Genomic DNA, 14,572 nt, shown 5'->3' with positions numbered 1-14,572 from the left:
AGGGAAATTTAAAAACAATTGAAGAATTGGCAGAACAGAACATGAAAGTTGACTAGCTAACTTACCTCCAAATCAAAACTACCGTATTTTCACCCATATAACCCGCCCACGCAAATAACCCGCACACGCATATAACCCGCGGGTTTTCCGAATCGTGTAAAATATTTCCCGTATAACCCGCCCACGCATATAACCCGCCCACGCATATAACCCGCCCACGCATATAACCCGCCCACGCATATAACCCGCGACGAGTAAAAGAGAAGGGAAACAGCTGAGATGGGGGGGGAAGAAACGGAGAAAGAAGCCTGCGCACGCTGGGGAAGAGGAAAGGAACGGAGGAGAAGGAAACAGCTGAGATCGGGGTGGGGGAAGGAACGGAGAAAGAAGCCTGCGCACGCTGGGGAAGAGGAAAGGAACGGAGGAGAAGGAAACAGCTGAGATCGGGGTGGGGGAAGGAACGGAGAAAGAAGCCTGCGCACGCTGGGGAAGAGGAAAGGAACGGAGGAGAAGGAAACAGCTGAGATCGGGGTGGGGGAAGGAACGGAGAAAGAAGCCTGCGCACGCTGGGGAAGAGGAAAGGAACGGAGGAGAAGGAAACAGCTGAGATCGGGGTGGGGGAAGGAACGGAGAAAGAAGCCTGCGCACGCTGGGGAAGAGGAAAGGAACGGAGGAGAAGGAAACAGCTGAGATCGGGGTGGGGGAAGAAACGGAGAAAGAAGCAAGCCTCCGATCGTGTAAGCCTCCGATCGTGTAAAATATTTTCTGTATACCCCGCCCACGCATATAACCCGCAGGGGGGCGCTGTGCATGTAAAAACCGCATATAACCCGCGGGTTATATGGGTGAAAATACGGTAAATACAATAATGATACTAAATTATATGACATCGAAACAAAACCACACGAATTGGATAAAATTATTCAAAGCTCAGATGGATGATAGGGAGAATATATAAATTTCTCCTGAAATATAAAATGGAAGAGGAAATTGTGAAAGAACAAATGATAAAATGGGCGCAGAACTTTGGCTATAATATTGAATTAGACAAATGGGAAAAATTTGGGGGAACAAACTTAAAAATGACACTATCAGTTGCATACAAGGAAAACCAGTACAAAATGTTTTACAGATGGCACCTGGCACCAACAAGGTTAGCTAAAATCTTAACAAATATCTCCCCAAAATGTTGGAAATGCGAATCAATACACAGAACATATTACCATTTATGGTGGACCTGTGAGGAGACTTAAAATTTTTGGAAAGGATCAAAAATTGCCTGGAGGCAATAACAGGGGTTAAAATAGAATGGAAACCTGAAGTTTTTTTATTAGGAATAATGTCTGTGAAATACAAAAAAGAAATCCAGTATTTAATACTACATATAATTACAGCAGCAAGGATTGCCTTTGCCAGAAATGGAAAAAACAAATTAACTCCAAGCAAAGATGAAATAATAAGAAAGGTGATGGATTGTGCTGAAATGGACAAACTAACTAAAGAAATCCAGGGAAAAGAAGACTCAGAATTCTACCAGATATGGGATAAATGGTATAGGTGGATGGAGGAAAGAAACAAGAAAATGAAGGAATATAACAAAACTCAAAAATAATAGTTATGAGTAAAATAAGAGGGTTTTAAGAATGGTGAAATCCAAATGAAATACAATAGAAGGGGAAATAAAATAAGGTAAGCAGTATCGATTGATAATTGCTATTAGAAATAACAGGAAGTTCCTGTTCATATTATATTGTGTAAATGTGGTGTACGTCTAAGTTGTGTGTGTGTGTATTTTACATGTTGTTAATAAAATAATAATAAAAAAAATTGAGCCACTGCGGGTCCGGGTGGACAAGGGTCCCTTGCTGAGCGAGACCCTGGAGGCAAGGAGCCTCCAGGGGGGCGCCACTGACAAGAGACATCAGGTCCGCAAACCAAGGTTGACATGGCAAAAATGGGGCCAGAAGTAGAAGCTCCGCATCCTCCTCCAGCATCTTCTGGATGACTTGCTGAAGGAGGTGCAGAGGGGGCAAAGCCTAGGAGCCCATCTGGCTACGGGCATCGAAGAGTGTCTGTGCCTTTCGCTCCCAGAGTTGTGTATCGTGAAAGGAATCATGGCACCTGCTTGTTGTCCTTGGTCGCAAAGAGGTAGATTGTCAGCATCCCGTACTGGGTGGTCAGGTCCTAGAAGACGTCTGGATGTGGTTTCCATTCAGCCTGGTCTATTTGGGAACGGCTGAGGCAATCTGCTTGAACGTTTGATACCTGGGATATATGCTCGGCTCTTATGGATAGGAGGAGGTGGGCTTCTGCCCAGACTCCAAGCCATGCCACCTCCTGCATCCGCCCAGATCCCAAGCCATGTCGCCTCATTGAGTGGATCCAACCCTGTCAATTTATGTGTGCCTTGGCTGTCATGTTGTCCGTGAGGACCAGGATGTGCTTGTCTACCCGCTGAAATTGAATCAAAGCCAGCCAAACAGCTTGCAGTTCCAGCCAGTTTATGTTGTGCTGGAGGTCCGACTAGAAACACTGACCCTGGACCATCCCCAACTGCAGATGGGTGCCCCAACCGGACAGGCTGGCATCTGTGGTCAATGTGATGCGGTTTGGTTCCCTGAACAGGGATCCCTTGGAAATGGCTGGGGACAACCACCACCCCAGGAGGGATCTGGTCACCTCTGGAGGTACCTGCACAGTGATCAATGAGCTGCCATTGCCTGCCTTCTGGTGCGGCAGGAGGAACCACTGAAGCACTCTGCTGTGTAGTTGGGCCACGGAATGATTGCAAAGCAGGACACCATCTTCCCCAGCAACTGGGAGAGGACGAGCAGTTGAACTCTGTGGTGAGATCTGTTGGCCAAGGCTCGAACGCTGTCCTGCTACTCCTGGGAAAGATAAACCCTGCCCTCTGAGGTGACTCTTGCCTAGGTTTATTGAAAACCCATGAGCCCTCAGAACCTGAAGGGAGACCTCTAGATCCCTTTCTGCCTGACTTGGGTACCTGGACAGGAGAAGGATATTGTCCAGGTAGCACTGGATCCTGATTGGCAAGGCCCTGAAGTGGGCTGCCAGGATCTTTGTGAACATCCTGGAGGCTGAAGAGAACTGAAGGGAAGAGCCCTGTATTGAAAATGCCTCCCCTGATAGCAGACTGCGGAGAAGGCCACTGTTGCAGCCTGGATGTTATTCCTTGGCAAATGGCCTCCGTAATGATGGCGGCAATATTGGCCTGTTGAGGATCAGCCACTAGCAGGGGTGTTGTGGAAGGCGAAACCAGGGACCCAGGCCTAGGGCTGAGATGAGCTGACTGTGGTTCTCTGGGTACAGGAGAATCTAGAGTCAAACCTCCTTCCTCCTGCTTGGACAAAGAGAACTCTTCCTCACTGTCCAGGGACATATCCTGTGGTGGAAAAGGGGTGAGGGCTGACCTGCGCCTGCCTAGCCTCTTCAGCTGGCCTAGCCGCCTCCCTTTGGGCCTTGGCAAACTCTCTGTCTAGGGCCCTCTGGCACCTGCTTTCGGCCTTTTCTGTGGAGGACTTCTTAGAATGTCCCTGTCTCTAGAGTGGGAGGCCACCCTTTTCCATGCAGGCCTCGATCCCAAGGGGCCTGTGATAACTTCCTGCTGAGCATTGGGGGTCGCCAGCCCGATTAAACCTCAATTGAGTCAGCCATGTCCAGATCTCACCTCAGCCTGTACGATGGTTGCAGTGGTTACTCTGCTTGACTGGTATGACCTGGGCCTGCACAGTGGTGGCGTAGTGGTTGCTCTGCCTGGCTGAAGGAATGAGCGGGAGGCTCGCCTGGGCCTTCGCAGTGGTGGCATAGTGGCTGTGCTGCTGGGCAGTGAGGCTGTATGGTTTAGGGCTCACCTGGGCCAGCGCCGCTATCCTGGGGAGTCTCCGGCCCTCAGGACTGACAAAATGGTGCCCATTCCTCTTGGCACCAAAACACAATGGCGCCCATCATTCTGATTACCTCCAAAATGCCCCCCTTGTGAAATGGCTTCGAAGAAGCCGCGGGAGTATTGCCACCATCCTCTGGATCCCTCGTAGCTTACCCTGATGATCTGCCTTGGATCCTTGCCAGATAGGGACAGTGAACCAGGGAAACACCCATGTTGCTGCCCCAGTGGTAAAAATTGCAGCCACACAGTTTGCATGACACCGGGAAAACCCCAGTCACTGCAAGAGAGGCTGCTCAACCTGAGTTGAAAAAGATAGCCAGCCTCTAAAGAACTAAATTGATTGAGGTTCGAATTTTACTTTCTAGCCAGTTTTTTTTTTAAACAGGAGAGACAAAGAAACACGTCCAGTCCTTAAAGTAGACTGAGTCTGGGAAGTAGACTGGGAGAAGCTACCAGAGGAGGTGGGACATCAACATTTGCAGACTCAGTCCTATTGGATAACAGACGAGGTTAACCCATTCCTGGATGCCATCTCCACCAACGTTGGAGAAAAAACTATGCAAAAGGAAAAAATGATCAGAGTCTATAGTTAGCAGTTCAGGTTTACATTTTCACTAAACGAAGCTGGATAAGTTCATTGTTGGAAACATGATGGCTAGAGAATAATGGACAAATGATGACATTATCTACTCATATTGCATGAAAAAATGACAATTTCCATATACAGATAGCTATAATCCTAGGCAATTACTGTATTTTTCGAGTATAAGACGCACCTTTTTTCCTTAAAAAAGAAGCTGAAAATCTGGGTGCTCCTTATACACTGAATACAGCATTTTTTAAAATTTGCCTCTTCAAAACCTTATACTCTGGTGTGTCTTATACTCCGAAAAATATGGTATTAGCTGTTACTGGTATAATTCATAAATACATAGTCAAGAGTACAAAGATGGCTTTCTATGAGCATTCTGATTAGTATTAGTAACTTTGTTTTCTCAAATTATCTTAACATCGAAGGAACAGTAAATGTTAATACCTACAACAGCCCTCTCTAAGCGGTTTAGAGAGTTAGCATATTGCCCCCAACGATCTGGGTCCTCATTTTACCCACCTTGGACTAATGGAAGGCTGAGTCAACCTTGAACCTGGTGAGATTCGATCTGCCAAACTGCAGAAATAGCCTGCAATACTGCACTCTAAACTACTGCGCCACCGCGGCTCTTAGTATTGGACCCAGCAGCAATTATTCATGAAACTCTAAGCTTTCTTTTTAAAAAAACGCATACATTTGACTTCACTTCTCCCATCAGAAATTTCTTTTTGTCTGGAGGAGTGAAGAAATGTAAATATAACCTTTTCTATCCAGTAATAAAATCATATCAATTTTCCTTGCAGGTAATTTTCTAACATATATTTCTGATTGCAAGAGAGAATCACTTTCTAAGATTCCTTACTTGCCTTTTTCTTCATCTAATCAGAGCAGTTTAAGTAAGGTTGAAAATTCCTCAAGCAGTTTTCAAATGATTTATTACTCTAATAATAATAACTGAAAAATCTGAGCAGTAATACTAAATCCCAAAACTTTATATTGACCAAGGAGTATTTAAATACTCATTTGGCTTGCTGATTGGAAAAGCACCCCTTCTTGGAAATTATTTAATGCTTAAAAATTTAAGTTAGATTAGAACCTGCTAATTCCATGAGGATTTGATAATGCCAAAAAGGTCAATTTTCTACTTTGATGCTTCAAATTAAGAAAATAGAAGTATACAGAAAACATGAATTTAAAAGATATTTTTTCTAAAAAAAACCAGAAATATGACAAATAGGAATATGATACATGGCAATAAAACTGGAGCACCTGATTTTTATAACATACTTTCAAAGGCAAAGTACGGAAAACCCACTTAGTAGATTAATGTTTTTCACAAAGACATTTGGCTTGCAGCAGTTTGTGCTTATGATTAGTCTTTATCTATGCTCTGAATTAAACTTATCCAAAACATGTAATGTTATGCTCAATGAAAGCTTTAGCTCAAGAAGGAAAAACAAATAGTTTCAAGATATTCTTATATTTATTTGTTCAATTTTTATTTATCAAACTCAATCTAGTTCTTATATCTTTCTGAGGTAATTTCACCTGAAGCTGCAATATTGATTTCTCCATTTTAAACAAGATCAAGCTCCTAATTAGAAACACACCAGTATTGCATAATTTGTTCTAATACAATAATTAAAAAATATCACAATTAAAAAATTTATTAATTAAAAAAATTCAAAAGTACTAATTGAAGTATTGCAAGCTTTCTGAATTACAAACTAAACTCAGCAAGTTCAACATATTGATTCATGTTTAAACACTTTACTTACTTATCTAACACATGTGGATCTTCAGGACTTTTATTTTCATACTGTAAAAGCTCAAGAAAGCTCTGCATATACCTGAAACATAGAAAAATAAGGTATTTGATATTTGCACATTAAATATGTGGACACCAACATGGAGGGAAATTGCTAACACTCTAGCAGGTAGACTCAAGATTTAGAAGAGTCTTGACAGACTTGAACATTGGATTCTATCCAACAAGATATAGTTCAGCAGTGAGAATGGTCCTGCACTTAGGAAGGAAAATTCAAATGCACAGGTATAGGTCAGTGATGGCTAACCTTTTTCCCATCGCGTGCCAAAAGCAGGGGGAGCGCAGGGAGGTCATGTGCAATGTTCCCTCTATTTTTCTTTTCAGTGTGCGTGGAAAAGTATAGTGTTTGAGTGGCACATTTTCATGCCTGAGCGCCTGAATTTTTTTCACAGATGTCACCCAAGACAACAACAAAATCAGTGTTATTTGAAACTCAAAGTTATGTTTATTCAAGGTACCCGCTTAATTAAAAGTGTTATATAATATCAGTATCACTTATAATAATGCAGGTCTGCAATATTAAAATATTTCACATCTACATATTGTAGGTAAAACACATAATAGAGCGAATGTGTTCTGTTCTTGCAGAGAAGGGAATATTTACCCATCCAGTCTGCCTTCAGGTGTGTTTATGTATGTTATCACACCTGTACTCAATTCCTGAGTCCCCACATCTTCTCTTTGTGGTGCACATTACAGGACATTTTACACAAGAAAATGATGGCGACAGTACTTAGAAATTCCAGGTTTCAAGTTCTTACTATTAATCACCACAGCTTAAACACAATAACAACTAAGCCAGACTTTTTAAAAAATTTCTCCTCCACCCACTTTCTGCCATATTTCGTTTGATCTCTCCGAGGCTCCAGGTTAATTTAGGAGGGGAGGGGGAGTAATCCCTTTAAAGGTGGAGGAGGGGATTATTCTACCGTAATTAAAAATAATCAAAGGGGGAAGGAGGAAGAGTGGTGAATGAGCTCAGTTAATTAAGGAGGAGGTCCGAATCCTGCCAACTTCAAATAGAGCCTTCTTTTGTATCCAGCGCTTCTGTCTTATCAAAAGAGGGAAGGGGCTTCGGGTCTCCTAGAACCCGGGGGAAACCGCGATTCAGGTTAAAAAAATGGGAAAGTCCTTCAGATTGGGCACTTCTAGACAAGCAGGGAGGAAGAAGCGAGTAACCCCATGAGTTTGCGAGGGGTGGCGGAAATCCGAATCAAACCTGGCCTGCTCAGGCTGCGAAAGCCTCCTGAAGCTCTGGAGGGCAAAAAATAAAAAAGGCCCTAAGACCGTTTTTTACCCTCCAGAGGCTTCGAAACCCCTGGAGGGTGAAAAACAGCCGAAAATGAAGGCCGAAGTTAGCTGGCCAGTATGCACATGCATGCTGGAGGTAACAGGCAACACCTTGCATGCCCTATCAAATGGCTCTGTGTGCCACCTGTGGCACGCGTACCCTAGGTTTGCCATCACAGGAATAGGTTGTACCTGGCTCAATATTAGAGAGATTTAGGTGTCCTAGTGCAGAGTCCCCAACCCCTGGGCTGTGGCTTATTCACAACTGGCAGTCACATGTGCACACATGTACAGCTCAACTTGTGCAAGTTGAGCTGTGAATGCATGTGCCCCAGTCCAACACTCGCATGGTGCAGTTCCCCTCTCTCTCCTGCCAGGCCGCTAAGCCATAACCACCATTTAAATATCAGTCAGTAGTATGATGCAGCTGTCAAAAAGTCAATGCAGTATTAGGCTGCATCAACAGAGAGTTAACATCAAGATGACAAGAAGTGACAGTAAGTGTTATATACTGCACTACTAAGGCCACACTTGCCATACTGCATTCAGTTCTGGATTTCACAATACAAAAAGTACTAGAAATACTAGAAAGAGTGAAGAGATAAGGGGTCTGAAGGCTAAACTGCGTGATGAACAGTTAAGGAAACTAGGTATGTCTACGGATGACACAATAGCTGTCTTTCAGTACTTGAGGGGTTGTCACAGGAAAGAGAGGGTTGACTCATTCTCCAAAGCACCCGAGGACAGGACAAGAAGTAATAGGCGTAAGTTCATAAAAGACATATCCAACCTGGGACTAACAAGAAATTTCCTGACAGTGAGAATAATCATTCAATGGAACAGCTTGTCTCCTGGAATTGTAATAGGTGTTTGACTAGAAGCCCTCCAAGGTCCCTCTTAGCCCTGATTCTATGATTTTATAAAATTATTTTGGGAAATGAAATAAAAAATTCAGCTTCCCCCAGAAGTTAGTAAAGCTGTACATGTACACCCTAAGGATGAACAACTTTTTGCTGAGAAAAATAATCAACATGGAGTAGGAGAAATGGAAGGTTCTGATGGATAGAACAATTTTTCAATGCAAAAAAGGCATAACACATATCCAGATTGGGCTGATTTTTTTTACACAGAAGTTAACTAAGATAACAATCATAGCTATCATAATTTTGCCATATGAGAGACCAATATTTCCAATATTATGTTACATTATACATTATATTATAATATTATGTAATAGAGAGAGCTATATGAGTGTTATCACATAATATGAATGTTGGTAATGCCCATAACTATGAAGAGGTTGTCAAGCATCCACATCACACTCACATGATGTGTTGTGTGCATGTGCATGCTTTGTGATGGTGGGAAGTGCTTTATAGAGCCAAGGTGGCGCAGTGGTTAAATGCAGCACTGCAGGCTACTGCTAGATCAGCAGGTCAGCGGTTCAAATCTCACCGGCTCAGGGTTGACTCAGCCTTCCATCCTTCCGAGGTGGGTAAAATGAGGACCCAGATTGTTGGGGGCAATATGCTGACTCTCTGTAAACCGCTTAGAGAGGCCTGAAAGGCCTATGAAGCGGTATATAAGTCTACTGCTATTTATAGGCCTTAAGCAACCTTTCCAAGGATATTAAGCTGGACAATTATTAAGTTGCCAGCCATTAAGCAAGGACTTATATAGAAAAATATTTTTTTTTAAAGAAAGGTCAACTTAACATAATATAAATTATATTCAATGGCAAAGGATAACCTTAGTTTTATACTATAAAATTACATAATTAATACATCCATGCATCCATGTTGATAGATATATACAAAATTATTTTAAATGTGTTGTAGCAGATTTTAAAAAGTTAGAAAATGAGGGGAACAGTAAAAACAAGGAATAGTTTCTACAAACAAGGCCAGGAAAAAAGGGAATTGAGCTTTCCTAAAAGGAAAGAAAGAAACATGCATGTGAGAAGATCTAGTTAAGGCAAGTACAGCAGAAACACAGTTACTGAATCAATTATAAGTAAATACAGTATGCTATAACTAATTTTTGTGGTGCAACTCATGTTAATTTGATTGCACTTATCTTAATGAGCACTTACCAACTTTGTACTAGCTTAACAGAAGGCCTATTCAACAAGTTCTCAGGCAACAAATTTACTTCTCTCATTGTATTAGCAAGTCGCACAGGAAGCTCTTTTCTCAGGAACATGTATGATGTTTTCTCACATGCATTATCACGCCCTGTGGAAAGAAAAGAATTTGTTTTCATGTCCTTGAAACATTCTAAGATAATAAAAATAAGATATTAAAATATGATTTATCAGCACTTTATGATTATAAGTTTTCTTCTTGGTTACTAAATATGATTTAAATCTGATAATAAGAATTCTATATCACGCTTAACATCATTCATGGCTATGGCTCTTTTATTACAGCTTCTTTTGTTACACTAATTATGCCATTTTGTAAAGGATGAAGATCTGGAAAATATAATGAACTTCAGTGATTAAAATCTGATATGTAAAATATAAACATACATTGCAATTCCATCCAAATTATGAACTACAACAAAATCATCAGCTGTAAGAATTTCTTACCATATATCACATATCATAATTATTAAAGGTTTAAAGGCTTCACCTCTCCAGCAATGACCAACTCAAGAAGTGGGGTGCTCAGCTCTGATTCTCAGCCAAGGAATCTATGTTGCCTGATAATAGCAATAGTGCTTTACAGCCCTCTCTAAGCTGTGCACAGTCAGCATATTGCCCCCAACAATCTGGGTCTTCATTTTACCAACCTCAGAAGGATGGAAGGTGGAGTCAACCTTCAGTTTGTGAGATTCAAACTGCTGAACTACTGGTAGAATTAGCCTGTGGTTAGAATGCAGTATTGCAGGCTAAGATGAGGCATTGTGCCACTTAATGCAATGATTAAGACAACCGAGTGCAATAACACAGCCACAATGCTCTGAAATTCTAATCCTGTGAATAAAAAATTTTAATAGACTATTTCCTATTTAATGTACAAATGGGATCACAAGAAGGTCTTCTCTTGAAATTCTCAAAATCTAGATAAACTCACTTAGGATAATGCAATCTTTAATTAGCTTCCATTTGCTTCTAATGAAGATTAGATCCAACATCATATATTGTTTATATACTTTCATCTATGTTAATTCACATTCAGGATATCACTCTAATACTTAATAATAAATCTATGGTTCAAATTATTTTTTCCAAAACAAATATTAAAAGATTTTAAAAGTACAGTATTTGATTTTGTGTCTATGCAGATGGTTTTGTATGTGGATAGTTTTAGAAATGGACAGATGGGTTAATTCATTATTCAATTTCTCTACAATGATAGTTAGACTAGTATCACAGTACAAACACTCATATAATCAACAAACTCCATGTACTTCCGCATGTTTGCTCTAGGATAAACCAATGGTTCTGGGTTGGAAAAGAATGTGAGAAAAGAAAATCTGCTTTCTGAAAAAAAAGTAGTCTTAAAATGCTAGGGACACTTCAGAAAGTTAGATTTCCTAAATTATTTCCACTGAAATTAATGATAATTTATTAATTAAGAAGGGACGTGGTAGCTCAGTGACTAAGACACTGAGCTTGTCGATCAGAAGGTCAGCAGTTCAGTGGTTCAAATCCCTAGTGCTAATGGAGTGAGCTCCTGTTACTTGTCCCAGCTTCTGCCAACCTAGCAGTTCAAAAGCATGTAAAAATGCAAGTAGAAAAATAGGGACCACCTTTGCTGGCAAGGTAACAGCACTCTGTGCGCCTTTGACATTTAGTCACGCCCACGGAGACATCTTCAGACAGCGCTGGCTCTTTAGCTTTGAAACAGAGATGAGCACCACCCCCTAGAGTCTGGAACGATTGCACATATTGCACATATGTGCAAGGGAAACCTTTACCTTTACCTATGGTGCCTCATCCACATGAAATTTAATGAGCCTTTAGCTTTAACTTGGTTATGACTTTAAAGTATAATCTTATGTACTCAGCTAAGCATAATAGGGCTTGTTCCCAGTCAAGTGGATATTGGATTGTAACGCTATCTTCAAATTATCAAAAATCCCTTAAAATGTATTCACTGTTCCTATAAGGAAACTTAAGCATGCAATACAGAATAAAGTCAGACATTTAAATTTCATATTAGAGACTATACCCACTTTCATTCCTCTTACCCACCTCTTTAATAGCAGACACCACCACAGTAATATTGAAAAAAGCCATGTGAACTCAGACCTAAGTTTTACCTTAAAGAGCTTGTCGGTATTCCATTTTATGGAAAAGAAAGATTGCAAATGCATTAGTCATAGTCACAAGGTACTGATTAACTTATGTTCTTGCAGCCCAAGAAATAATGTTAAAAGCATTGCTATGCATATAATAACTACGATTTGCAATTTGAAAAATCCTTAAGTCTAGTACAACTGGTACAATCAAGATCACACTTTTTAAGGCAGTCCCATTATAATCAGTCCAATAGTACATCGTTCAGCGTCTGTTCACAGATAAATGCACAATGACAGGATATAACCCAGTTAGTTATTTCTTAGATATACATTTTCCCTTGTACTTTTAAGTTATGGCTAATATGAACCTAAAATATTAATATATTTTTGGTGCTTGTCCATAATTGAGGGATTTTTTCCTTTCAACTGGAAACCTTTCAGTTAAAATTAAAATGTGATATTAAAATACATATCAAGTTCTTCCATGTAATTAGCTGTATAAAGATTGGGAAAATATGCAGATCACAAGTTCTAGAATTCTTCCTAATCACTTAGCAACAATGGCTCAACTTTTTCTGCATAATAAAGTCACATGTTGTCTTTTTACGCGTGCATATGCATTACCTCCTCAAATATGAATCAGTGTCAGTACCAGTGGTGGGTTCCGGAACGAGCTCGGCATCGTACACATGGATGTGCGCAGCGCATGCATGCGTCTTACCGCTTCCACGAGCCTCCATAATGCTCCAGCTGCTCAGCGGAGCATTGCGCAGGAGCTGTATGCACCCTGCACATAAGTGCCGAAAACTTAAAAGAGCGATAAGGAGCTCAGGCGGGCAGGTGGACCCTCCAGAGCACCGTACCGGAATGGTACCCGGTGCTCCGGGCAGGCTCCAGTACACCCCTACTGGGGCGTACTGCCTGCAACCCACCACTGGTCAGTACATACTGTATTTTTCAGACTATAAGACACTCCAGACTATAAGACATACCTAGCTATTGGGAGAAAAACAAGAAAAAACATCTGCCTCTGCCTCCCATCAATTTGCCTCCTTGAAGCAAATAGCAAACAACCTGGTCAGCTTCAGCACAGCCAGATTTAGCATGAGCAGCTGATTGGCGGTCGGATCTGCCTCCTGGAATACTACCTATTAGCTGTTCCAGGCTGCGGGAATTGCCACTGCCATTGCTGCCTATTGCCAGCTCTGCACATCCCATTTTTAGCCTTTCAGACCAAAAATGAGGCATGCTGAGGCAGGATAGGCAGCAGCCGCAATGGTGGGGATAGGCGGTGGCGATCCTGGCAGCCTGGAACAGCTGATAGGCGGTATTCCAGGAAGACAATCCAACCGCCAATCAGCTGCTTGTGCTAAATCAGGCTGTACAGAAGCTGACCAAACTGTTTGCTGTAAGGAGGCAAATTGCTGGGGGGCAGAGGCCAAAGAGTGGGGTTGGCAGGTGGGCGGGGCTTCAGCAACATTAGCTGTATAAGACAGACATTTCCACCCACTTTTGGGGGGGGGGGAGTGCATCTTATACACCGAAAAATACGGTATATATTATTTGTGTAATCATGTTTCTGCTTTCCCTTCCTGTATCTCTTCTCTTTGGGGGTATGTGTGCGCAATGGAAGCACAGGGCTGCTTGATATGCTCTAATCTGCATCAAATGACCAGGAGGGAGAAGGGAGGGAGGAAGAATAGAAGAGTCAGCAACATACCAAAGTACAGACCAAATGCAGTTCCTGGAATTTTTTTTCTTCACAGTCCTTACATGGATCTTGGCCATTTTTGAATTTAAGCTTTCTTTTACCAATTTCTCTTACCATATCAAATTTGACCCCATTCTTTTTTACTTTTCTAAAGTTATCCTATTGATTGAGTTCTGAGCCATTGCACATTTTTTCCAACATTGAGTTGTGTTGGAAAGAATAAAAATGATTTAATATATTATGATCTGTCTGAAATTAATAGTTCTGCTGAAAAGAATAAGGACCTATTCTTCTAATTAAGCATGTCAGTCCTCTCATCACAAGGAGTCAAACTTTATAATTACAATACTCTACTATTCTCTTCCATAAAATTTCAAGCTTTTCATATTGCAGGAAATTTTTGCCACAATACAGTGTTAAGAATCTCTTACAGATAAATTGATACATACGATGCATACAAACCTATTAATAATCTTTTTTTGTCTTTCTTTTTTGTATTCAGTTGTATATGTACTGTTTGTATTATTTATATTTTTTTTAAAATTAAAACAAACAAACCTATCAATAATTACCACTTTCTCAAGCCCAATTTAAACTGCTAACTTAATTCTATAAAGATGTTAATGGCTGATATCTTTTCAGAACTATCTCCCTGAACCAGAATTGATGCATCCCTGATGCAATGCTTCAGGAAAATTTGTTAATAATTTTCAAGTACTGTAAAATTGAGGAAATGAGGAAATGCTTCTAAGGCGGGGCTGACGTTGTGACGATACGACATGCGGTCTTGCAGCTCCAAGATCGCTGTTGATATCTCTGCCACTGGACGATCCTTTTGGACCTAAACCGTCCCGTAGAGACGGTGACAGAGAAGGGCACATCCTACTGATCCAAGGGACATCACAAAGTCCCTGGTTGATCCAGGAGGAGCCTTTTTTTCTGGCGGCTGTGAGGAAATCATCAAAGCTGCTGAAGTTGGGGACAGCTCTGGTGCGG

The 14,572-nt window shown here is 41.2% G+C and overlaps 1 protein-coding gene across 4 annotated transcripts in view; it reads right to left on the bottom strand.

Moving 5' to 3' along the window:
- Positions 1-14,572, bottom strand: part of PDK3 (pyruvate dehydrogenase kinase 3) — an 88,914-nt gene that overhangs the window by 61,296 nt on the left and 13,046 nt on the right. For all 4 annotated transcript variants that reach the window (XM_087726525.1, XM_087726527.1, XM_087726524.1 and 1 more), the window contains 2 exons: positions 9,710-9,851; positions 6,278-6,349 (listed from right to left, as the gene is read on the bottom strand). In XM_087726525.1, coding sequence (XP_087582651.1) covers positions 6,278-6,349; positions 9,710-9,851 — 214 coding nt within the window. The remainder of the gene's footprint in view (positions 1-6,277; positions 6,350-9,709; positions 9,852-14,572) is intronic.

The sequence above is a fragment of the Thamnophis sirtalis genome, unplaced genomic scaffold, assembly GCF_051295495.1.
Source record: "Thamnophis sirtalis isolate CommonGarterSnake01/CBP01778 unplaced genomic scaffold, rThaSir2_p1.2 scaffold_12, whole genome shotgun sequence".
NCBI classification, from domain to species: Eukaryota; Metazoa; Chordata; class Lepidosauria; order Squamata; family Natricidae; genus Thamnophis; species Thamnophis sirtalis.
Note: the sequence above shows the minus strand (reverse complement) of the source record. Positions and strands in the feature narration are given on the sequence as shown.